The following is a 26,711-nucleotide window of genomic DNA, read 5'->3' as shown; positions in this document are numbered from 1 at the left end:
GTTATTGCCAAGTCCAAGTATTCAGAGATCAGTAGTCAAATGTTATTGGCTCTTAAAACAGAATCTGCATACATATCATCTAGATAAAAGTGCCAGGGCTCTGTATGTTGTTTATTAAAGGGTAGTTTAGTGCTTTTCATTTACCTTCAGGTCTGTGGAACTCTAGAGTTCAAAATACTAAAGTTTACAAACAAACTAGCTAGTAACTTGCTTCTTCTTAAACATGAAGAAATAATGCTCAAATGAACATATGAATCTAGGTTTTGGCAGTCCAAGATGGTCAGTGAAATCACAGAAGTTTGCAACACTGCCCAGAGTGACAGTAAGCCTTGAACCAAGGGCAACCGTTCATCTACAATTTTACAAGGTCCCCTTCCATCAGTGTTTTTCCTAAGAGTTACTAGCAGCACCTCTCAAACAATAAAGCCTATACTAGCACAAAGTAAATAAGATTAATAAAATAGCTGTTAATGGCATTCAGGGACAATGTTGTAACAAAAAAAAAAATGTTTTAGCTTTATTTGCATCCTTAGCAAAGTGTGCATGACACACTGCATTTTTCTTGTGCACAGCTTTCACTCAAACACAATGAAGACCTTATAGAGTGCCTCAACTTCACTGTTTCACTCATTCTCATCTTTTGGAGGCCACAACCTATTCCTAGGCTATCCCCTTTTTCCACATCCTGAAGTGACAAAGGGTCCAAAAACAATCAAACTAATTTCCACACAGATGAGTTAAGCAGCACAATTACATACTTTTTTTACCGCAAAGACATCTCTCTTAATGCTTCAGTGTTTTGAGCACAAAACTGTGTCTCTGCTTGCGAAAAAACAAAGATACAAAAAAACCCAAGGGAGGGGGGTGGGGGGTGGGGTCAAACCATAGGCACAGAAACCTTTGGGACTGTGCCACACGTTGTGGAGGGGCCACACTGGTCCAGTGTGCCGGTCCCACAACAGCAGACCTCTCAGGCATCTTCCTTCCCAACTAGCAGAAAAGCCCTAAGTAATGTCATGGAAAAGGGGATGCACCTCAGTACTACAGTACTTGTTGTGAGGTGTGTCACAACCCTTGCCTCTGGTCTGCCACTGAGCAGACTCGCCTCTCATTAGAAGTTTCCTGCTAGGTGGTGTAAACCAGCCGCATCACAGCAATCCCCTTCCACCAGACCCAGCTAATTCCAGTGCATACGGTCAGTCACAGGATGCTACTAAAATATGTATGAAATTCGAGCCTGGCTGCTAGGAAGAAGCAGGCAGAAGTCAAGCATGGGGTCTCAATGTAAGAGAAGCACCAGTCTGCCCCAAGCTAGGCAGAAATAACGAAGTTCTTGAATCACAGTTTCCAAAGCCAGAGTATTGAGGCTTTCTCCAAAGTAAATACATTTATTTGTAGCTAGGAATTCTGCACCTAGCAGTCCTAACTCTGCCATAAAAGTAAGATAAACATGGAGGACGTAACAAGATATGGGTACTAGGAGGTAATGAAGAACCCATTAGTTTGATGCTCTCACTTCTAAGCTAGATGACCTTAGCCATGCATACAGTACATAAAGGAGAAAAGTTAGCACCAAATTTTCTCAGTAGTCTGCTACAAGACCATAACCATGCTAGACTTCAAGAAGAAATGCCATTCAAAGGGGCCAGCTTCCAGAAAACAATGGCAACCCACACCAAACATACATGGCCCCATGCTGAAAGGATGCTGCAGTACTTCCAAACTCCACAGAAGCTCAGTTCCAGTCCTAGCCTGACTTTAGGACTGCACAGGGATGCAGCCCCGCTCCGCACACTTGTAACCATATTCCAAAAACAGCCATTAGCCCACTTTCTCCACAAATATTTGCAGACATCGTCACTCCCCCATCACTGCTACATGCAGCCTAAGTCTCCCAAGCGGGGTTATCCTTTGAGGGCAAACACTTCATTTTGAAAGGCCCTCCCATGTGCCTCCTGTCATTGGAAGGAGAAATCCACATGCCCTGGTGGCTGATAGACAGTAGGTGGCTATTCTGCTTTGGGACATGGCATCTTGAAGTTGAGTTCAGGCCATTCAGGCTCTTGACAATCAATTCCTAGCTGCATACTGCAGCAAGTGGCCATGTTAACATCACTGACATCACTTCTACCTCCATGCCAAGACAGGACAGCCACCTTCTCCCTGCAGTATCACCCAAAATGTTCCAAAAGGCAGGTCACACTTAAGGAAATCCCCAGCAGGGCTAGAACACCACTTTATCCAGTTCTGCATCCACATGGGGACAAGAAAACAGTTGTGAGAGAATTAATTGTCTCATTGTGGGTATTTTTCTTTATTTTTACCTTAAGTGGAGTAAAAGAAGGTAATTCTGCAGCACAGGTATATGCTAATCCATGTCTACAAGGACCAAAACCTTTTTACCTCCAAATCATCCATTTCACAAAATTTTTTTCCACATGCTTAGAGTTAAGGTGATTTGTTTGATCTTAGTTTGTTCTGTTTTTTTTTTTGTTCTTGAAATGAAAAATGCAAAATTGTAAAAGTGGATGTTTAGGAAGTTGTCAAAGTATCCTGCACTGTTTTAATCTTGCTGATATTCACATGGGTTCCTCAGCACATCTGTCAAACATTGCCTTTTACATTGCTCTATAAACCCATATTCACAGCCAAATTTACCTTTATAGCACTTAATACAGAGGACAGCAACAGTAGGGTGCATATTTTTTCTTAAGTTGCTGAATTGTAGCAAAAAAGACGTGATTTTGAACATCTGAAGACAAAGTTGTAAACATTAGCCCCTTTGATACAGATAGGAGGAGGCTTGTACCTACTGACTGAGCTCCTAACATTCAGTGAGAAAACATGTAAAATGAAGCAAGTAGCCCATTTTCTCAAGAAAAGAAAGGTAACACTGTTCCCAAGCTCAGTACCACTGATTAGCAGAATATACCCTTATCTACTGCTACTGTATAGCCTAGACATACATAGGCCCTAAGTTCCATAATTAGTGTCCTCTGTTACAAAGATAGAGTATACATTCATGTCAGAATGGAGGGGAGAAGGAGAGGGGTGGGGGAAGATACTTTTTCCATATAAAAGAAGCTACTGTATTTCACTGGCTCTCTGCAGGCAGTTCTGTAGGTGGCCATTGAAACAACAAAGGAAGTTCAAGGGTTCAAAACAGACTTCTGTTTCTTAATACACAGAAATCTGCATTTTTAAACTCAGTCTCCCTGCTGTGCAATTATGTATGAATTTAAGACTAGTGGTTTTCTTACAAGAGGCTGTGTTGTGCAAGTGGGAGACAAAATCAGGTCACTCAATCATGAGAAGTAAATTTCCCCCCACCAGCCGCTGCACTCCTGAGAGAGACAAAGAGGAAAAGACAGATTTTATTCCCTGCTCAGACTAGTCCAATTTCTAATCATATCCTTTGGAATTTTGAATAAGTTTTCCATTTCCCTTCAGTCCCGGGTACTAACGTGGGAACCTAATTAAACCATAAGTAGTGCTGTGTAAAGACCAACACTGTGTTAAGATTTGACCGAAAGAAAAGATCAGCCAAGGCTGATACACATGCCCTGTTTAAAACAAGGCACCTGTCCTCCCTGAGACTTCTGTGTCTATTCCACTCCCATTTTCTTTCTCTTATTTGCCTTTGAAAACTTCATTTAAAATTGTTTCTTTCCTCTGAGACATTTTATATATACACTCAGTGTGTTCATAATGGTTCATATTCATTGAAGGTAGACTTTTTGCTACAGAAGAACAGACTAGTCCCAGTCAATGTGCTTTGCCCATTCCTCACCTTAGAACCCCTCAAACTGTCAGCAAAAATTCCTCCAATTTCACAGTGGCTTTGAACAGGCAAGAGAAGCCACAGTAGCAAAGCCTGACCCATGAAGAACTCTCCCATCCACCACCCTCTGACAAATATCCACACACAAAGAACATTAATATTTTACAACTCTCCAGAGATAAAATACCAACAAACAAAACCAAACAAAACCCAAACGAAAATCAAAAACACACACAAACAACAATAACAACAACAAAACAAACAAAAAACAACAAACCAACAAACAAACAAGCCCAACTTATCACCTGGTGTTGAACCAGAATTCAGTATTAGTGAACATCTCTGAGACAAAATTTCTATTACTAAAACCTGATGACCTCTTGTATGCTTTCACAGGGTAACCAGTAATTAGGGGTAAGGCTTTTTCCAGAAAGACATGGCAAACGAAGTACATCAAGCCTAAACTATATAACTAAGTCTATCTCCTTTGCTCCCAAAACACAAAGGTGTTTCGAAGAGCCAACTTGGAAAGAAACTACCTTCTCGACTACCTTTAGGGCAACAATTGCTTCTATAGGAGATATGACACAGGTTCATCAGCTTCATTTATGGCAGTTCTGCTCTGTAAACAGTTCTGTTACACAGCACAAATTCAGGGTGTGCTGCACTGTCTCACACAGGTTGGCTGTTTCAGGGCTGCCAAACAGTATCTTATTTCCCTTATGAGCAGTCATTCCTTAGTTTCTGTATCAAAAAATAAGTACTATCAGACATTTCTATTTATTAGGCATTCAAAAACTATTTTGTTGTTGATCAAATGTCAACAGTAACTATATCTGGTTATTCAAAGCTTATTTGCAAAAGAAATTGATGCTGTACACTAGAGATTACAAAGTTAATTCTGTTCGGTTTCAACACGTGCAATATACTGCATGAGATCAAAAGGGAAAAACAAATCAGAAAATGCATTTTCCTGCTCTGATCCTCCAACACAGCCCACAGTTTCAACCCTGACCCAGTGCAGTTCAGTGCTGAAGAGTTGTGGACTAATTCATGGTTAGTGAGTCAAGAAAGAAAATCAATCACTGGATTGCAGTAGTATCCTTTATCTGTAAATAAGAAAAAGCCTGGGGTTTACCCTTTCCTTCCACATACTGATGACCTGATGCACAAACTGGTGCAAAGCATCTTGAAAAGAAAATTGAAATGTGAATAAATCTAATAATTGAAGATACTATAATTTAAATATACGGATGGGCAGATATTTAACCTGCATGTATGTATCTGTTAGAGATGTTAGAGCTAAGGTTGCCATGCTCAAACCTTGTTAAAGACCACAATCTGACAAGCTGCCTGCTCTCCCAGCTTCCCAGTTCTTTCCCTTGATGGGGAGTCACAAGACTAATTTTTGTGAGAGTGGAGAAAGTAAAGGGAAGAAGAATTTTGAAAACAATCTTTTTGTTTCAGTCTGAATTGCCACTTTTCAGTCTGATAGATGCATCTGTGCATGGTCTACTGAAAGCAACCTTTTTCTTCTCTAATTTTCTTCCTAATTTGTGGAGCAAATATTTTTCTGCCTGCACAGGACAGGTATCATAGACTATGTTCAGAGGGAGGAGAGACCTCTGGTAGCCCTAGAAGAGCTACTAAACATCTGTGTGTGACTCCTACTGAAGTGTTCTCCTGAAATAAGAGTAAATTCCAACACTACAGGCCTAACTGCTGCTTTTTTCAGCAAATATCTCTCAAGGGTAAGTTGAGGGACAACTCTCTGAAACTGTCATTCTCCAAGCACTTAGCAAGCCTCATTTTTCTTTGAATGCATTTCAAACTCTCCTTCCCTTGGAGGAGCTTTTCCCTCAGACCATTTTTGTAAGAAAATGAAGGTTATTCGCCAACTACATATCCATCTTTTCCTGCATGATATGTCTTGCTCGTGTTTAACCCAGTTGTCCCCCCAGCAGTGACAGGGCCTCACAGGTCAGATGCAGGTATTGCACAAATGAAGGGACTAAAACATTACGTTCTGCCAAATCTGTGCTAGCTTTGAGACTGCAGCACAACATTCATCTCCAGATGCAGAATTGGCAACACCTAGCTGTGTGTACTAATGCTGTGGTGGAGCCAGCACTGCCAAAGCCAGAGGCAGGGACAGCCTGAAGGATGAGGAGGGCATCAACTGTGCCAGAGGCAACTCAAGGACGGAAATGGTAAAGCAAGGTGAGAAACTGTACCCAGCCAGGTCCAGGACCCACTCTAAGCTGTTTCATGTGAGGCATGTGACTGCAAAAAGATTAGATGGAAAAATTAAAAGCAAGCCCAGCATTAAGAGTTCAGATGATAAATCCTTCCAGATGGGACCCATGCACCACTGTTCTTTCTGTCCAATCTCTTGTTACAAAGAACTGAAGTCACAAAACTGTTCTCAGATCCCACACATCTATAGTGAACTACATCCTCTTTGAATTCAATTTCAGCAGGTATTAAAAGGAAGGGATTTATCTTTCAGCTCTTGCTAGCATTTTCATCCCATTTTGGAATTTGTCTATCATTTTTATCTTTTGATTTAGAAATGTTAATAAAGATTGATGGTCTCCCTGAGGAAAAACAGGTGAGGAGATAGCACAAGTTGGATTATATCATCCCAATAAATCTTCCTTTAAAAACAAACACAGCTTTCTCTTCTTGCAAAATACTGCTCTTTAAAGACTGTATTTTGTATTTTAATAAAGAAAAAAGTCTTCAGCTGTGTTAATGATTAGCAAATGAATATGGCAGCTCACCAAGATGCTTAGGCCTGTAGCTTCAATCACTTATCAGATTAATACATATAAATGAAGGGTTCTGTAGTCTTCACTTACAATGGCTGAAGTCATCAGAATTAGATGGCACAGTGAGGAAAGGCTACAGCACTGAGCCTGGAGAAACGGGGAGGATGGAGAGAAACTCAGGAGAAAGGAGCTCCCAGAACACACACATAAGGATACTGCTGTCTGCGGCCTCCTTTGAGCGGTGAACGATACCGAGAAATAAAAGAGTTCCAGAAGCAGCTTATAAAAATAATTAGTGGCATGAAAAGATCTACAGATGGAAAGACACTGAAGAGGTCTGATGTGTTTAATTTAGATATAAGGACACATGAAAGAGGTACACAAAGTAATGAATAGCACAGAGAAAGAACTCCAGGATTCTTTAATCATCCAGCTTTGTAATGCAAGAACAAGTGTGTATTCAGAGAAATGAAACGAATTCCTGAGAGTTCCCAGGCAATGTACAGGTAACCTGCAGAGCTGCTGGTCATGTTTCATCACCAAGGCCAAGAATTTAGAAAAAACACACACACACACAACTCACTCAATTAATAGTAGCTTGTGCGATGACAACATACAGAGTCAACAAACACATAAGACCTGTCAAAGCCAAGCCTTCCTACTCTAGGATAAAGCTTCATGTGTGGGCAGTTGTTACTACTTTTTACTACAGTACTTCTTACACTTTGCTTGCACCATCTGGTACCAGCCACAATATTTCTGATCAAAATTATTTTTCTAAGTGTCTGAGAACTGCCATTAGGCTCATGGAAGGAAGAATACTCTTCCCCTCCCCTGATCCCTCTCCCTGTGCTACCTCAGCCTGAAGCAGCCCAGGCCTGTGATGGGGGAGACCCCACGCTGCTTCCTCCACTGTTACAGCAGGAACACTAACATTGCCGTGTGTTTGTTTCCATGGTCCTGGAACGCCTCCCCAGAGGCACTTCATTCCTTCTCCAGCAGCAGCAAGGCTGAATGTAAAATCCCAGCCTGGCTGTCATCCTCAAGCATTTTCACAACAACTGAAGAGAGTGTGCATGGACACAGCTCCACAGCTCTTCTTAAAAGCTGATAAAATGGGGAAGCTAATTTGGGTCTCCTGCCACTGGCCATAGATACAAAGTCCTCCTCAAGCTGCAGAAGCAATTAGAAATGTCTCGGTAGGCACAGGACCAGTGTTCTGGGCTCATTTTCACAACAGAAAAGAAAATCAGGTTCTCCCAGGGAAACAGGCAGAGGAGTCAGTCCTGCACAACATCAGCATCTGGGGAGCACAGGGCAGAAGGGGCACCCTCAGTAAAACTCAGGCCATAAGCATGGGACAGCTTTTGCCTCCAGAGGGCAGAGAAACGTAAATGGAAATGATCCAGCTTGACGGGACTGCTCCGTATGCCTGGTCCTTTTAGTGAGCTCCCTCGGAGAGGGAGGGAAAGCAAATCCCAGAAGTGATTCATGAGGGAGCGAAGCTTTGTCTGCCTGAATAATGAACTAACGGTTGGCCCTGCCGACAGCCCCGCGTCCTCTTACAATCGCATCAGTCCACGCTTTGTTCTCGGCCCGCTCAGCCATCAGCTGAGGAAGTTCATCTGTCTCAGCAGTATGCAGTAATGATGGCAAGGGTTAAATACCACTTACATGGAGGTACAAAAGGCCAGTATAATTTTATATGAGGCCAGACAGCTGGTTTGGATAATTCCAGTTTTCACACAGCGTTTTCTTTCCAGTAAGTCCCCTTAAAAAAGCTTTTCCCTGCGAGTCAGTTCCCTCACTGGAGAATGCCAGCATAGCTCCAATTATCTGTGGGACAATCCAAAGCTAAGTTCACTGTTAAACTCAGACCCAGACTAAGGCTTCAAGAAAAAAACCCTTATAAAAGTCTTTACCCTGAAATCATTTGAGGACAAGGTAAAAAATTTGTTTTGTGTCTATCCTGTTGGGGTTTTTTTCCCTAAAAAAACTCACAACTCAAGGTTTCTAAGGGTTTCCAGATAAGGACATCTGGTTTTAAATAATATCAGTGCTGCTTTGGAATTTTCACAGCATACAATGACACAATCAGCTGCTTTTTATTAACTTATTTGTTTGTGCAACAGCATTGGTGAATGTTCATCCATTCATCACTGCACATCAAGCAAATGGGGCAGATCCAGTAGCAGGAGTGTTCAGTGCTTGCCAGTTCTGGAACATCAGCACTAACTAGTAGCTGAATCATGCTTGCCTTGCCTGAGCAGGCACTCACTGAAGACAAACATACACACACAGAGTTGCTTACTCAATCCACTTTCCTTCACGTTTTAATAGCTAAAAATTGAACTGAAAACATAAGTCAACAGCAAGGCATTCAAGGTGCACCTGAATCCTCCTTCCCCTTGCTACCTCATCTCCAAGATAATTCCAAATAATGAAAAAATGCCCTTTTCAGGAATACCCCTGCAACCATGAGTACAGGAAGGAGCTGATCCATCAGGAGTCCTGTAAACAGATTTTAACCTACCATGCACAGTTTTGCAAAGCTTTGAAATATCTAGAAGCTTTTGGGATTTCTCATAGTGTGAGCTAATAGTCTCTGACTGCCAAAGAATTGAGGGGCGAGGGGACAGAGCAAAGCAGGCTCACAATTTGATAACATGTTGTATGCTCTTCAGCTCAGCCCACTACTTGAAGCTTTTGGTACATGACAGATGTTGAGAACGGATGGAGGATACTAGGCATCACTCTTCAATTCACAGGACAACAGGACAGAAGCAATAGTGAGACCCACAGGTGCAGGGTGTGCCACAGCAGCCCTCAGAGACCAAACAAGAAGAGCTTCATCACTTGAACAATGTGCATGTTATCACAAAAGGGAGAAAGTCCCTTTACTGCACTTCGTCTGACTGACAGGCTACTAAACGCAAGTGGGTTCTGCCTTCCTTGCAAGTCTTCTTAATGGCTCAGAGCAGTGGAATTAGTGACTGTCCTTTTAGAGGATAAGTGAAAAAGCATAGTCCTAGAAGCTTTTAATTAAGGCAACTCAAGCCCTTAAATGTTTCAAAGATCGGATTATAGCAGGGCACACAAAATAACGAGAAAATCCCATGAAGTCCAGTCTGATTTCTGTAACTATCCTATCTGATCTGATTTTTAATTTTTGAAATGAGCAGAAGTGGACAAGCTGTTTGGATGCTGAGAAGATGATGTGTGTGATGGAGCGAGGGGGTATTTCAGTGAAAGGCAGGTTTCAATTTGTCCTACACTGCCTGATGATCTTACAAGAAGAGATTGTAAGCAGTTTTGAAATGTCTTGACCAAAGCACTATTGCTGTCCCTGCTGGAAACAAAAGCCCCTTATAATCATGCCACAAACCAAGAAGTTTGATAACAAGCCCTCTCCTCTACCAATCTGCCACTGCAAATCCAAGAACGGGGATCTCCACCTCCACTCAAATGAAAAAAGCTGTAGATTTGGGTTTAAAAGGTAAGGGGGATCCAATTACACTTTACAAGCCACCTGCAGATCTTGAGTAAACTACTATTTAATTGAACCATTCTTCTGAAATTTCCTTTAAAGAGAAAGAAAGATATTGACTCATTATAGTTTCTTTGATCCTTTCCAACATAAGCAGCTATGCGAAGAAAGTAATTTTCCTTCCCTCTGTTCTCTCCTATTTGCTTCCTGAAGTGTCATCTTGCTCAGGAGGCAATCCTCACTCATGCAGTAACACTGCTTATCCTAGTCACCATGTCTTTTAAAGTTCTAAATTCAAAACCTTGTATTGGGAAATTGCTCCCCACTAATGGTGTGCTCCCCAGGAGCACCTCTTTCTCTCTCTCTCTCTCTGCAGGAAAGGACAACGGCAATGGACAAGAAAAGGACAATGGACATGGATGAGAAGAAGCCTGCCCAAGCCTCCTCTTCCTCCTCTGCCTCCCTGCGGATGGACCTCAGGCTTCCACAGGCTGGGGAAAGAACCCCCAGGTTCCTGGACTTCCCATCAGCCAGACCGACACAGCTGGATCAACGCTGGGACCAGGATTAACCATCCCATCATGTGGATTGACGCTGGGACCAGGAGCAACATCCCATCAGCTGGATCACCACCACCACCTGATAACCATCTTTTTCTATCTCCTTCCCTCCCTTCCTTCTTTCTTTCTTTCTCTCTCTCTCTTTCTCTTTCTTTCTTTCTCTCTCTTTCTTTCTTCCTCTTTCTCTCTCTTTTTCTTTCTTTCTCTTTCTCTTTCTTTCTCTTTCTCTCTTTCTTTCTCTCTCTTTCTTTCTCTTTCTTTTTCTTTCTTTCTCTTTCTTTTTCTTTCTTTCTCTTTCTTTTTCTTTTCTTTCTCTTTCTCTCTCTTTCTTTCTCTTTCTTTTTCTTTCTTTCTCTCTTTTTCTTTCTTTTTCTTCCTTTCTCTTCTCTTTCTTTCTCTTTCTCTCTCTTTCTTTCTCTTTCTTTTTCTTTCTTTCTCTTTCTTTTTCTTTCTTTCTTTCTCTTTCTCTTTCTTTCTTTCTCTTTCTTTTTCTTTCTTTCTCTTTCTTTCTTTCTCTTTCTCTCTCTTTCTTTCTCTCTCTTTCTTTCTTTCTCTTTCTTTCTTTCTCTTTCTTTATCCTTTTTTATTTCTGATTCTCTCTTTTCCCTTTCTTTTTTCTTTTTTTTCTCTTTCTCTCTATCTTTCTTTCTCTCTTTTCTTTTTTTTTCTTTCTTTCTTTCTCTTTCCCTCTTTCTTTCCCTTTCTTTCTTTTTCTCTCTTTCTCTATTTTCTTTTTTCTTTCTTTTTTTCTTTGCCTTTGTCTCTTTGTCTCTCTTTCTTTCTTTTAATAAATTGTTCTCTTCGAATAAAATGTTCTCTTTTAAAGATTCAGCAATTCTGAATAAATACTTTCATGGGTGGATAAGCCAAAATTATTTCTGACATCTACCCAGGTACAGCAAAGAACTACCACATCAGGATGCTGCTTGTGACTTTTCCAGCATCTACTAGCATTTTGGGAAAGGACCAACTCCTAATATATCCTGTTCTGGCCACATCCCCTCAGAAATAGCAATCAAACTTAATGTTGCCCCATAACCTTTTATGCTGGAGCATGTCTCTCTAGACTTCATACTTAGATGACCATTTAAATATTCTTCTGCATGTGAATGGTATCTACACTCCCTCTATGCTTGTGAACTACAGAGGAAAAGGAAACATTAGTTTAATAATACACTAAGGTGTTGGTAACAAAAGCAAAGCTACAGCTTTCCGTAATGTTAGATTTAGTATACAAAGCTTTTAATATTTGAAGAGATTAACAGTGACAGATTCTCTTGTAGACTAGCAAAAGCTATTGCAATTCTTGCAACTTTCACATTAATCACATTTAAACATGCTGCTAACAGATGGGCATCATGGAGCGCTAGGTCTCTCACAAGCCAGTACTAACAAAAAGCATGTCTAGGAGATCTTGTAGCTTCTGCAGTTCAGAGAGATTGTATATGCAGGGACCTTGTTATTGTCTTTGTTGTATATTATCTGTGATTATTAGAAAAGTCAAGTTAAACAGATGACAGGCTTCAGCATACATGAGTGGGAAGTGAAAGGGAGTAGGGTAGAAAGAGTCAAAACAAGACCACCCACACAAAGTTCCTCTAAGTCCACATTTCACATGCACGATCCTGACTTTTCCACTACACAGGGAAAGCCTTAGGTTCTGTACTGCAAGTTTTCCTCTGAAACTACTACCCACACAAACCTTTCCCCAAAGCCCAGACCCAAGCCCAAGCTGTGCAAAGCGAGCTGCCAGACTTCAACCTGGCTGGGTTGAGAATGACAGTCTGTCCTCCCTCCCCTTTCGCTAGTGCAGATGTCAAGCTAAGATGGTCCTTTTTGACTGAAGCTGGGAGAGCACCTGAAGAAAACATCAGCGTTAGCACTTGGCACCCAGATAGAACATATCAGACATTTAATAAATTTCCCAGTACTGTTTTTTAATTAAACCAAGTCCCAAGGTAAAACCTCATCTTTACATGACTGTAATTAACCAAGACTGTCTGTAATGTAAGAAAGCTCAATCTCCTCTCTGAGCCAGGCCTCCAAAGAAATACTGGCAATTGCAAACTCAGACCAGCCTAAGATTAGTCCTCAGAGGGTAAGAGCTGCAAAGTTCTGTGACAAGGACTCCTGCTTGCTGAAGCAGGACAGGAGAATTCAACCTGCAGATACTGCCTTCATAGGGCGCCTGTAAGAGTTTGCCCATGAAGGAGAGAAGCACTCTTTATATGGAAGGATCTCAGCCTTGCACGGCTGCCTGTGTTAGAGCAGGGTGCTACAGGCTGCCTGTGAGCAAATTTCAGTGCTACTCTACCTGTAGCACCCTGCTAAGCTGCGTGTTAAGGAAGGGGAGAAGAAGGGAAGGTGGGAGACACAATTCACCTGCTGCAAATGGCATATGTTAGCAGGAAGACAAAATGCTGCAGGATGGAGTACAGACCCCTGATACGGTTTCCAGGCTCCTCAAACCCCAAACTCACAATGAGAGCTGCAGAGCCACATTCCAGTGTCCACAACATGTTTGGCCAGAACCATGCTGGCACGAGGTAGAGGTTCACATGACAATCACTACTAAACACAATGACTCCAAAACACAGCAGAAAAAAGGCTGTATAGACATGAGGGGAAAATTAAGGTGAGCTTCCACAAGGTTGTAAAATGTTCCCATAGTGCTATCAGGACACAAAGTAGTAGAGAAAACTCTGTATTATGTTGATGAAAACATTACCGGTGTATAATTTAACATCTTCATACCCAAGGAATATGAACTGAAAGAAAAAAAAACAACAATAATTACTCTGACACTAGAGACATAACTTGAACAAAGAAATATTGAGGTATTGGCCAAAGTTTGTCTCAGTCAGCTCCAGCCTTCAATACTAGAGCACTTAATTATGCTACCCAGCATTTAGCTTTAGGGCTCTGTCCATCTGGCTCACGCCACTAGAATCCAGAAGCTACGGAAGAGCAGACTGCAGCAAACAAGGTCAGTATGTGCCAACTTCTGTAGAGACACATTTAACAAGCCCAAGGTTGGACTGTTTCAAAAGCGAACAAAGGAAGGGGAAACATGTCTTTGCAATAATAAATACAAGACATTCCTTCAGTGCAAACAACACTGTAGACTTTCATCACTTTACCTTTCACTTACCCATCTGTTTTCTTGGGAGATTTAATTTCATTGACTTGGTTTTTCTACATTTTTATTTTATTTTTCAACTCTTGCTGTAATATAGCAGAGGCAATTTATTCAAGAGCAAAGGCTTTACTCCTGCAAGTTTGCAAGTACAACCAAAGAGGAGAACTCCCACATCCCCAAGCAAGATGTACCTCACTTTTGATAACCCATTACGTCCAGCAGATGAGTTTCCATCAATACCATCACAACCTCTCAAGCCCAAACCAATCTTCCACTGGGAGAAGGAGGGGATAGGAAGGAAGCAAACTCAACTGTGAGATGCTTTTGGATGAAGATACAAAGTTACAACAAGGAAAGAACAAGATACATCAAATGCTTTCAATTTTTACCTTTGTAATGAGAGCTGTAATACTGAATATTTTCTCCCTTGTTTGACCAGGTTGCTCCTAATGTGGCTGTAAATTTCTTCTCCCATTTATTAAGCTTTTCTAACCTCAGTGACAACTATTATCTTGTCCAGTCTTTTCACTGGTCTTCCTCCTTTATCTAGATATGTGTTTCTGTGTGTGTGTATAAATATACATATTTTTCAACTACAATTTATAAAAGCCAGTACAAAAATGACCACAATTACTTATTTTATGGTAACAGAACCTTTTAGTCTCACAGCCCAAGATGCTGCTTATCAAGACAGATCTAAAGCCAAACAGAATCCAGAAAGGAAATAAATAATTAACCTGAGCTGCAATATTTTGCTGTTCTCTTTCCCTCTTATTTCCTTTAACTAATTGCCATTCTGTTGGGTTCTTAGGAACAAGCAGATAAATGAAAAATACTTTTAATCTACACTAATAATTTGTGTTGAGTTCCACTTGGACAACTTTGTAAATGAATAGCCACATTATAGCTGCTGAATGGAGCTGTAACCCATTCACTCATTTACAGCAGTTCTCAAATAGGGGTGTTCATTTCCACAGTGTACCTGTAGGCAGATGTTTTTATCGCTGGATCTGATACAGAATTGCCCTGTAAATTTTGCATGTATTGACAGAGGTCCCTAAAAATGTTTAGAGCACAAACTGGGTAAATACCCTGGGTCCTACTTCAAACAGTCAGCCAAGGGAAGCTATGAGCACAGGTCCTGCAGCTCTGCATTGGTCTCTCTTCTCCTCCTCTGTCAGACGCAGGTCAACCTTATCTGTGGTCAGGCTCTTATCCTAGCTTTGTCCTTCTGGCTTGCAAAGGGGCAGCTTGCAGGCTCTGGGAACCAATTCACACCAAATAACAGCAATAAAGAATTAATGATAAATCTTCAGGTGAGCCTCCTAGTCTCCCTTAGGAAGGTTTTGTCCAGAACATAGCTTATCCAACCTCTGTCTGGGCACCAAAGCTATATCAGGACTGTGGCAGCTGTAACAGGGGCCAAAAAATATTGCTGAAGTCATGAAGTAGTGATACTTATTTTAGACCATTAGAAGTGTAATGACAAGATGATTGCTACAAAATACACTTTAGTGAGAGTGCAATTTGAAAGTGAAGGAACTTAAACCAGTGATTTTAATGCGCCAGGCAAAATAAATACATTTACAACATCTATTAAAATTGTGGGGGGATAATTACATATTAGCAGGTTAATGGTAGTTTATTAACTAAATAAGACAGTATCACATTAAAGATAATCAATGGAGAATAAACCACAGTTGTAAAAATTAATACTCTCGATTCACGCAATGATGGGAGTAAGGTAAGTTTGCCTTTGCCATTAAGACAGGGGTAAAAGTTTAGCCCCTGTAAAACCACCATGAAAAATGAGTAAAGGATAGGATGGCCCAAAATGAAAGTCATTCAAGGCATAAGTTTAAAAAAAAAAATTTTGAAAAGAAATAATCAGTAATTCTAGAGGGGAAAGAGAAATGTGAACAACCAGTTTTGCAAGCAGCGGAACTAATGAAGCCTGGTTTTCTCCAGCTTTTATGTCATGCAAAGACTGACTTTCACATTGAAGTAAATGTGAGCTCCAACTGAAGTATGAGGGGGTTTTATTAGTTTGGAACATTTATATGGGATTCTTTCCCCAGTGGATTTTCTAATTTCTAATAAAGAACAAGCCCTTCCTTCAAATGCAGTAGGAATAATCTCTTCTCTCCTTTATGTGGCAGCATCTTTTATGATTTCTACATTGTGGCAATGTAGTAGAAACTGTAGCTGAGTAACAGATACAAACTTTCTGAATGCCTGATGTGAGATATACAGGTATGCCCACCCCTTCTCTGCTATACACACACAGTGTGTGCTATTCTGTAATACTTGTTTTGATTAAAAAAAAAAAAAAAAAAAAAAAAAAGTAAAAACGGTATTACCAGGGTAATCCAGCCAATGGGGAAAATTGTCTTTGGCATTCTAACTGTGTGCAAGGCTTCAGACAGTTTTCTGAAGAGACCAAGACTTCAGGTTCTTGTAGTAATACTAGTTGCAGGGAACAGTCGACACAGAAGGGCAGGTGAGATCTCCTCAGCATGCTGACATAGAAGACTCCATGATGATGTTAACTGCTGTGGTCCAGGAAGGCCAGGAGGGGTTTTGGATAAGTATGAGAAAGCCCTTCCTCCAAAAAACAAGTGAAAAAAAATGCTTGCATTCAAAACCTGGACTGCACAGAGCTATGTAGCTTCCAAGATTAAAGCTGGGCTTGTGAAAATCAGTGCTCAATCAATGATAGATGATTTTCTTTTTTAGAAATTAATTATTATACATCTCTTGACTCTCTTCCTGTACACTTCACCAAAAACCACTTCACAAAAGAAAAAAACGTGTATGACAAGAACTGGCCCTCTTTTTCCTGAGAGTAAATAAACCTTACAGGGAAAAAAAAATGGAGTTGGGTACAACTCTTTGCACCCACCCCTAATTTGCATGGTAAGCATTAAATCATAATTAATCTCTCATTTCACTTAAAATTAAATCACCCCTTATCATCCCTCACTAAATACTTGACTCAGTGAAATGTATACCATTTTAAAAAAGTTTGAGCATCACAGTGAGTTACTGCTGCCTGTCTTGAGTTTCATCATCCAGAAGACCTGATTTCTGAAATCATGGGCAGTCAAAGGCCAACAAACAATGCTTGGTAATACCTTTTTTGGAAAAAAAGTCAGGTGACATTGAGCATGCACAGAGAGCCCAGTTTTGCCTTTAAAGCAGTCCAAAGCCTCCAGACACACAGGAACTTTTCAATGTGCCTTGCATATTCTGCTCCTAAGAATGGCCCAATTCTGTAGACACTGATACACATACCTTCAAGAGAAGGATTAGCGCCTTTTCCCCCACAACTCACCCTCTGTCCAGGCTAAACATCACCAAGATAACAAAAAAAATCATCAAGATAACAAAAAAAAAAAAAAACCAACAAACAAAAACCCAAAAAACACAAAAAACAAAACACCAAAAAAAACAAACAAAAAACCAACCAAACAAAAAACAACCTTTGAGAAGGCAGGGAGAAAAACTGTGGAGGCCTGAAGATGTTATGCATATTTATAGCACAAACACACCGCCCTATGCTCATTCGCCTTAATCACATGCACACGCTAGCAAGACTTCTCCAAACTTTCTCAGGGACTCAGTCTGAGTGGCTGTAGTTCAAAGTCCAACTGCCTTGGCAGTTAAAAAGAAAGAGAAAACCATGGTGGCTTTGTAAGAATTACAGTGATCCTATTAAAAAAAAAAAAAAATGTCATTCTCTGCCTGGACTTAACATGGCAGTGCCATGCAGCACTCATTGAATTGAGCAGCATTTCAAGCACACAGTTCCTGGTGTAATTAGACTACAGGCTTAATTAGGTTCCTATCACTATTGCTTTCTTCCTGCCTTCAGCCAAAAAGGTATGAGAAAAGGTTGTCCAACACAGATACTGCAATTTAAAGTCTCAAGTTAAGAACACAGTGGGTGTATATCTACTATAAAATCTACCCTAAAAACATGCCAGTTGTTAAACTAAGCAGTGCATTAGAAGCAGTTAGATATAATGAGAATGTAAATGGAAAGTATTCTAGGGAGATATTTCAGCTAAAAACAGCATATACTGTATGCTATCTTTTATTTTAATCATGCTCTAAGCCCTGCTTTTTTGAACTTTTTATAAATTCTGCTATCTCCCTTTGCAGTTACTTACATATTGGTATATAAATTCAAAGACGAGAAGCAATTAGGAATGAAGCGAAGACTCCCTCTCTTGATGCTAATACATCAAAGGAAGTGAAAAAAACTTTCCCCCCTCATACACACTGGGTAACACGGAGAGTTTCTGCTCTTCACAGCCTAATAGCTCAAGTAGTTCCAATCGAGAGTCTGATGTCAGCCTCCGATTACATGGAGATGCCAAGCGATTGGAAAGAGCAGCTTTTGAAATATCGCCGCTCTCTGAGTCAGAAGACTCACACAACCTTGCAACAATACTTTCAAAACGTACCTGTTTATTACTCACATTAGCTGGTCCTACTTTTTTGCCCATTTTGGACACCCTAATGTTGCTATTAAGAGTCCCCCAGGGGTCTCTGCTTGATTTGGGTACAACGTGTCTTGGCATGTTGGCAGGGTGAAAGAAATGTGTTGGATCAGGGGATTTTTGAACAGCTCTTGCTCCCCTGCACCCAATTTCTTTTACTTTCCAGTTTGGAGAGAGGAAGAGCCAGGTGCTGCCTTTAAACAGCCACACTCGAGAAGCCTGCCTTTGCCAGAACGGAGAAGGAGAGGTTGGGACCGACTCATGGCAGGGAGCAGTAAGGGCCAGTTCCCCTCTGTTTTCCCCACCTTTGCACATCTCTGGCAGACTGGCCATAACCTGATCCTTGAAACTGAAGCCACAGAACAAGTAAACCTGTAAGAAATGCCAGCAAATTCTGATTCTACTGATCCAGAACAGCAACTGAGCGGCACCCTTAGACTGGGTATTTATATTTGCTTCCTGCACGTTCTTCCCTCAGTTCAAGGATATTTGAGAACTGTGCAAGAGTTTTTTGGAAACACTCCAAGCCCTTCATCTTTCGTAAAGGAAAACTACCATCTTCTATGGCATCTGAATCAACAGGTGAATGACCTCCCCATGCCCTCAGCAAGTTATCAGAGTTCGCTTATTTCTTAATCTTCAGATCTCTCCTGTATCAGCAGGGGAACTAACCAAAAGTAGGAATGACTCCATTGATTTCACTGCAACATTCATTTTATATTTCTGGGTGAATATACACATTACATTATAAAGGCTTTTAAATAGAAGTATGGAGTTTTAAAGGGGCTGTAGGACGTATTTCTGTTAAACCATGAGATCCACAGTAAGTCTATGTTTCTTTATGGGCCTGATTCTATCTTGTTTGCAGTTTTATTCCTGTGTGAAAGAGATCTCATTGGTCTTAAAGGAGTTAAAACATTTCCAGTAGAATTTCTAATAAATTCACCAGAGCCCCTTGCTTGGTCCTTGAGCATGAGCCAGAAGGAAGTTCCACTAACTATTATGATATTACTCAGCTATGTAGCAGCAGTGAGGTGGGAATCAAGCACTGAATATTTTTTTGTATTGTACCTTTTAACTGGCAGGCTCTCCATTTAGCAACAAAATCCCCAAACACTCAAACCTGGTACATTAGTTTAGGTACTATTTGTAAAAACAAAATCAGGGAGCTATTAAACAGGTATTCTGAGCTACACCAGTGGAAGGTCAAGTAAATGACATTCAGCAAAAGTCCAGAAGATTTACATCTGTGTAACAGGGAATGGTTTCCAAGGAAAACCACTGCTGTCTGCTCTTCATCTGTTACCAGGCTAGTGAATCTACCTGAGCTCTGAGTTCTCAGAGCCTTTCCACTGAGAGTCTCACTGACCTTGGTAGGACAAAAGATTTATCACTATGCTTTTTATCTGCAAAGAGGACAGAGTCTGCATTCCACAAACTAACAGGACTGAAGGTGACAACCCCAAATTCCAAAGAATTGAATACATCTCTGCCAAAGCCACATGACAAATTCCATCCCATTACCTTCTATCACATACTAAATGCATGAGAAAAAAATACCTCAAGCCCAGCCTTTGAATGGTCCTGTTCCTGTGTAAAAGGTCCTCTATCACTTTCTGTAAACAAAGATAAGGCATCTTTATCCTAAATGACAGTACTCTAGCTAATGGTGCTCTAGCTAATGTTAAGTAAGGTGGGGATGGGATCCTTAAGGGAGCAGGTTTTTCTTCCTCTGTTCCTTTGTTGTTCTGACAGCAGTAAAGGTAAGCTGAAAAGCTGATGCTTTGGCCTCCTGCTCCTTTCAACTCTGCTGACTTACCACCAGTCCTCTGCATTTAGAAGAAGCTATGCACTGAGGAAATTCTCCAACTTTCCCACACCCACAACTTGGGTTATTTGCATTCATGGACAAACTACAGGCAAGTGCACCAGAGAGGTGTGTTCTCGAACTCAAATGAGTACACAGTGACCAGCACAACATCAAGAAACCACACGTGGCAAGTAAAGCCTTTCTCATTTTCCAAAAGAATAAGTGAAGAGGATGTGTCATTCCGTAGGGGCACATGCAGGACACAAAGCTGAAAGCGATGGATTACTACATCCATAGTACAACTGGGGTTTTTTTTGAAGTTTTGCTCTGCACCCAACAAGGATTTGCCAAGTCATATAATTTCAGTGTACAAACGAAGCTCTGAATACACCCTTGTGCCTCTTGTGCCTCAGGCTACATTAGCGTGTACCTCTAAAAGTGTAATAACTACTTAGAAAGGTTCATTCACTATAAAGGACTATAATACAGAGTTAGGGGAAGCTAGAAATCTGTTCTGATTTGCCCCTAGCAGTATCTAAGATATTTTTGCATAAACATATCCAACCCATCCATGGAGGTCTACAGTTGTGCCTCGGCACAGCAGAAAATCCACACAATGAAAATTGCAGTTTAAATTCTCTAGGATTTCAAGAAGCTGAGATAAAATGCAACATTTATCTACTCATTTTGCACTTTTTTTTTTTCTTTCAAGATGGCACCTACTCTTAAGGTCTTATGCATCTACCTGAAGATCTCTGCAAGGATGCTCACCAACACTTAGCCTGGGATGGCCTTAAGAGGAAACCATATGAGATGGAAGCATGAAAGTTTCTTGATTCCATTTCAACAGCAATTGAGACTTCATCTCATTAATTCGAGGAGGAGATACATTATCTGACGAGCTTTGGGTCCAATATATGTCTTGTAAAAATGGTAGGATCATGGCAGAAAACACATTAAAACCTTATAATGGATTAAACATTTCCCTGCAGTGTTCAAAACCCAAACAGAAGAGCATTATATCAGTGTGGTTAAAAACAAAAAAAAACAAACAACCACACTAACAAAAATACCAAAACAAACAAAATCAAAAGAAAACCACCTAAAAAGCGCAATGAAAGAGACTAAAAGCAAGAGTGAAACTAGCCAGGCTGTTCTCAGTAACCGACTTCAATCAAACAGAATAAATTAATGCAGAGCCTAAAATGATAAAGAATCAGTACAGAACTGTCTTTTTTATCTCAATACTGACACTTCAGGAAAGAAGAAAAACCTATAGGGGAGCTCACTGTAGAGATTCAAGGGCCTCTGAAGAGCAGAGTAACACAGGAGATCCCCACACTTCTAAGCAGGTGCATCACTAACTGCTAGCACATAGGAAAATCAGGAACAGAAAAATGGAGCAAGATACAGCAGGCAACTGCTGGAAACGACAGAGCTTTTAGAAACATTGGCTACTGGTAACATGTTGATGCTTTCAGAAAAAAAGCCTGGAATGTGTGGAATTCTCAGGGATGCCAGGGTGCAAAAAAGGATCTCATTAGCTAGGACTTTCAAAATCTGCTGCCCAGTCATTGTTGATTATTCAGAAAGCAAGATGGTTTACATCATCAGTTTCTGAAAAGTACAATATTCCACTTAAACTGCCAGATCTGTGGTCCCCTAGAATGAGAAATCATCCTTCCAAATAATGGAGGTCCCAAGTCCCAAGTTCAGCACTTCTCCTACATTTCTGTACTACCAAGATAATCAAGCATCTAATAACAAAACTGGGCAGTACCATACTGCTCAGTTCTCTTGCTGGCAACAAGAAAACTCTAAGCAACACTCCGACTGATAACAATCATGTTATTCCCACATGGTTCTGCTTTAGAAGCAGACCCTGGAGCTGCTCATGATGAAAAGCAGTAAAGTACTTGGAGTGACAGAAGGGCAATGTAGTTAGTTCAGGAGCTGAGCAAGAAAACATTTCTCACCCTTGTTTCTTTTCCATCAGATGGTGGGAAAAAAATCATATTTGCAAGATGCTAGCTGGCCAGAGGCTTAAAAGAAAGATGAAAGGACAAACAGCATCTGGGGAGGCAGAGGCAAGGGACCTTGAGTTTTTGAAGATGACCTGCTTGTGACTACCCAGAATAAGTCCTTTATTGTGCCTAACAAGATTTTCCAATCCCACTTTCTGAACACTGACAAAAACAAAAGGGCAGCACATAGGTAAATACCCTTACCCATAGTTCAGTAGAGGAGTTTAAGTACTTTTCTTAATGCAAAGTATACACATTCTTGCAAATGTTCACCACTGCAACAGCAAGAGAGCTGAGAATGTTAAGGTCTCATGAAAAGGACAGCAGCAGTGATAAGCATTACTGGCAAAATGCCAGTTTAAATTAATTTTAATTCTTTGTTAATATTTCCTGAATCCAACAGAGATGTTTTATTTTAATACCATAATACATAATTTTCAATATAAAATACAACATTATTATACGAAATTGTATTATACGCTATTCGAGAGAGCTTCTTTCCTGCTCCACTTCCCCTAAGTATTACCTCTGTGATCGTCAAGGAATGGCATTCTGGGCAAGGAATGCCCCTCTAACCACTGTCTCCAGTAGCTCTGGAGATGGCATTAGCCCATTATTTCTTTTTCCTCATCCAGCCTGTGCTTTCACAGTGGAATCTCAGAATCGAGCTGGTTTATGAGGCATGGAGAAAAAGGCCTTCCACTGTCACCGCTCAGTATCTAGGACACGTCCAATAGCATTATTCTCAAATCACTGTGCTGCACCTGAAGTTGGAACATCAAGAATGTCTCACTGCGGCAAGATACCCTAGTAGTTTTAAACTTAATACTTAAAAAACATGTTTGCCACAGGAGATAGAAGTCGGTATGCCTAATATGATGCAGGTTAAGTCCTGGGCAGACCTGTGACCACCACAGTTGCTCTCTTGGTTTCAAAAAAACAACTAGGTGCAGTAACTTGAGTATAATACTTCCAGGAGTGAATTGTGTAGGCACCTCAAGCATGAAACAAACATTAGCATAGTCTTGCTGAAAGTAATAATGAAGGAGGAGGCGTCAGCCCAAGAAGGACAAAGCACACTATCATTATACTACAGCAAGGAAGGGCAGTTTCCTGCCAGGAAGTTTTATCTGTCCCTTAGAAACACTGAGTGGTCTAGGGGCCAAAAGGAGGCATTGCTGTAGGTGTGTGTATATGGATTTGGGGCAAGTGAGGAGGGTTTGCATAGAACGATGCTGTTCGGCTGAGCTGAGATATTCAGATGTAGCACTATGCAAATGCAGCTCTGCTGGTCCAGTACTGGATGGGGATTGAAAGCCATCAGAACTTTTGTTGAAGAAGGTGACTACTCATGCACGTTGGTTTGGTATTGAGATTTTCACCTTTAAAGAAACGTGGTACAGCGCTGCAAGGAGAGAAGTGATGAGGACTGGGAAATGTGCCTTCAAGCAGCTGTATTGCTGGAGGCAAGATACACTCCTACTGGAGGATGGGTGGTGGCAAAGCCTGGTATTGTGGAGGATCCTTTGGCAGACCAGAGCTGGGGACATCTGCAGTTGTATCAGTGGCACTCTGCTGAATATAAGGAGGAGAGGAACAGCTGGCAGACGCAGAGAAGATCATAACCAAATGTCTCTCCCCTCCTAATGGGAGAAGGATTTAAAAGAAAACAGAACAGCAAAGAAACGGATTCTGCATTTATCATCACAGGGAATAAAGCCAGACTCTCTAATTAAGCAGATGACATAACTGTGCTGTAATATCAAGATTTTGCTCTGTGATTTGCAAACGAGCTGCACTTGCACAATCCAGAAAGAAAAAAGCTGTACGGATTAGAACGGCTAAGCTCTGCTCTCACTTACATTAGTATATACCCACAGTTACTCAGCTCAAAAGACCTACAGATGAGAATGTGATATGAGGAGTTTCATTTCCTCAGACAGTTCCCTCACTAGCTCAGCCAAGCCTCCTTCTCACCGCAGTTTCCAATCACAGCCCAGCACTCTGCTGTGATTACACACTCATCCTGAAACCGCAGAAAGCCTCTCTTGGTCTCATCTATAGATGATGTATATTAATATATCACCAGCAAAGTCACTCTAGAGCAGCCGAGTATGTAGTTTAAATACCGTTGAACACTTAAGGCTTGATTCCGTTAATCAGTACAGCTTCATTGATCCTAGAAGAGTTACTTACATTCCATAGCACTCCAAAGGGGAGGAAATCCAGAACACATTTTTTAAATGGCACATTCATTAAAAACACCTAGAAGAGGAATAGCCCCATTTACCCCAGTGTAAACTCACTTTGCTGTACTCTGTGGAGGTATTCAGGATTTAGACGGGTACAGTAGAAGGCAAAAAAATAAGCCAAATTCCCCTTTAAAGCCATTGTTTTTCCTAAACCAGATAATAACAGGTCAGAACCGACACCAAACTCTGCTATTCTAGACTTCCAATCCACAGCCCTACCTAACAAAAAATACATATCCACAAGTGCTTGGGAAGCATATGCATCAATGAGAGTACAAAATCATTACATTTCTGTGAACACGAGCCATATTCAGCAGAAATCAGCAGCTGTTAGAACTACAGAGGCTGTCACTGCTTTTAAAGATTGGATGGAAAAGAAATAGGATTCAATCAGTGCCCATAACACAAGTCGCATATTGCCTTGATCTTTCTCCTTCCCCTCCTCCCTTCATCCCCACCCCCACCCCCTTCCTCCTCCCCTTCCCGCCCGGCTCTTCAAGTCACTCTTTAAACAGAAAGATGTCATTAGCTAAACTTCCTTATTTTATGGCCCCGAAAGTTGGGTAACGACGAAGCAGCTTTATTATTTCTACTTAAGACCTTAACATTTCAATCGGGAAGTCAGAGACACTTCTACGGGAAAGACATCTCCCGGGGACAGGGGACAGGCCGGCAAAGGGATAAAATCCAAAGATGCCCGGGTGAGGCGGATCATCCACATTCCCATCACACCCGGCGCCCAGCAGACAGACCTCGTCCCCTTCCCCGGCCAAACCCTTGGCTGCAAAAGATGCGCCCCGAGAGCCCCGCCAGCCAGCTCCTTACGTAAGGCACAAACCACTGACATCATCCCTCCCGCCGGCATCGCCGCGGCGCCCAGTGGCGCCCACCGACCCGACCCGACCCGCGTCCGCCCGGCCCGGCCCCTTCCCACCTTCCCACTCCTCTGCCCCGCTGAGGTTCCCTTCTTACCGACTCTGACCCCAAACTTTGCACGGCGGTTTGCTCGGGGATGGCTTTCCCCGCCAGGTGCCCCGAGCTGCGGTGCGCCCCATCCATCCCGCGGTGCTCCCCATCCATCCCGCATTCCGTGGTACTTACGCACTGCCTCCTGCTTAGGGTCGAGGCCGCGCACAGCTCCCTGGAGGCCGGCGATGCGGCCGTGCAGCGCCCGTACGCGGCGGTGGGTGCCCTGGATGTCAGCCTCGACCTCCTGGAAAAGGGTGCAGGCGTGCCGGGCCACGTCGGAGAGCTGTCGGAGGATCCGCGATAGGGCTATGTTGCTGACCGAGCAGAGGTCCAGAACCATCAGCACTGCCGCCGCTTCCCTCTCCCCGCCGCCGGCCGCATCGGTGCCCTCGCCCGCCGTGCCCGGCTCCTCCGGCGGCGGGTCCCGCGGCGGCGGCTCCGCGCCCCAGCTCTCCTCCAGCACGGAGGTGGCGGGCTGTCGCCGGCACAGCCGCTGAGGCTCCACGGTCCGCTTGGCGAAGGGCATGGCCGAGCCCTCGGCCGGGGCTCTCCCGGGCTCCCGCGGGCACTGGCGGGGATCGCTGCCCTCCTCCTCCTCCTCCTCCTCCTCCTCTTCCTCCTGGCCGCCGCCGCTCCTTGCCCCGCCGCCGTCACTCGCGGGCAGCCGCCGGCGGGCGGCTCATCGCCTCTCTACCACCCTGCGTGGGGCTCCTGGGCTGCGGAGCGGCCGCCGCGCCGCCGAGCATCCGCCGCTGCTGCTGCCGCTGCCGCCGCCGCCGCCGCGGGGAGCCGGGGCGCATCCGCGCCGCCTCGCTCGCTCCTCTCTCGCTCGCACGCCGTCCCGCTCCGGCGGCGGGTGTGAAGGGGCGGCACGAAAGCCCGGAGAGAGGAATCCTGCGGCCGCGAGGAGGAGCAAGCCGCCGAGCCTCCCGCCCGGGAGAGCGGCGGGGCGGGGGCGGGCGCCGGGACCGGGGCGGTGCCGTGCCGAGCGGCCGCCGCCGCGGGGAGGCGCTGCGGGGCCCGGCGCGGGAGCGCCGTCCCGGGGCTCGGACCCCGGGAGACACCGGCGGCCCCGGCCGGGAGGGGATCGCTGCGCCGGGCACACTCTTTCTCTACGCCCCCCGGCACGGCCTGCTTCCTCTCCGGCGGGAGCACTGCTCAGGTGCGGAGAAGAAGAAGCAGAAGGAAAAGCTGTCGCCAGGGGCAAAAGGGAACCCAGGAGAGCCAAGCTCGACCACTGCGGGAGGCTGGTGCCCTTGGGGCACCGCGGAGGATGCTGCACTCCCGAAAGTCAAGTGGATGCACTTGGGCGCCGGGCTTCTGCAGAGGCGTCAGGGAAAGCTGTGTTCCAGTCAGACAAGGAGTACCGCTTCTGACGCAAGAGTGCTCAGCTTGTGTACATGCTTTCTGAAA

At 43.0% G+C, this 26,711-nt stretch overlaps 1 protein-coding gene across 2 annotated transcripts in view; it reads right to left on the bottom strand.

Moving 5' to 3' along the window:
• The window catches only part of NHS (NHS actin remodeling regulator), a 258,185-nt gene extending 232,290 nt beyond the window's left edge, over window positions 1-25,895 (bottom strand). For both annotated transcript variants that reach the window (XM_050333980.1, XM_050333981.1), the window contains exon 1: window positions 25,431-25,895. In XM_050333980.1, the coding sequence (XP_050189937.1) occupies window positions 25,431-25,824 (394 nt within the window). In that variant the 5' untranslated portion in view covers window positions 25,825-25,895. The remainder of the gene's footprint in view (window positions 1-25,430) is intronic.
• Between the last annotated feature and the right edge of the window lie 816 nt (window positions 25,896-26,711).

Source organism: Myiozetetes cayanensis, unplaced genomic scaffold (assembly GCF_022539395.1).
Source record: "Myiozetetes cayanensis isolate MyiCay16 unplaced genomic scaffold, myiCay2020 scf5-8, whole genome shotgun sequence".
NCBI lineage: Eukaryota > Metazoa > Chordata > Aves > Passeriformes > Tyrannidae > Myiozetetes > Myiozetetes cayanensis.
The sequence above is the reverse complement of the archived record's forward strand: the minus strand, read 5'-3'. Positions and strand labels throughout refer to the sequence as shown.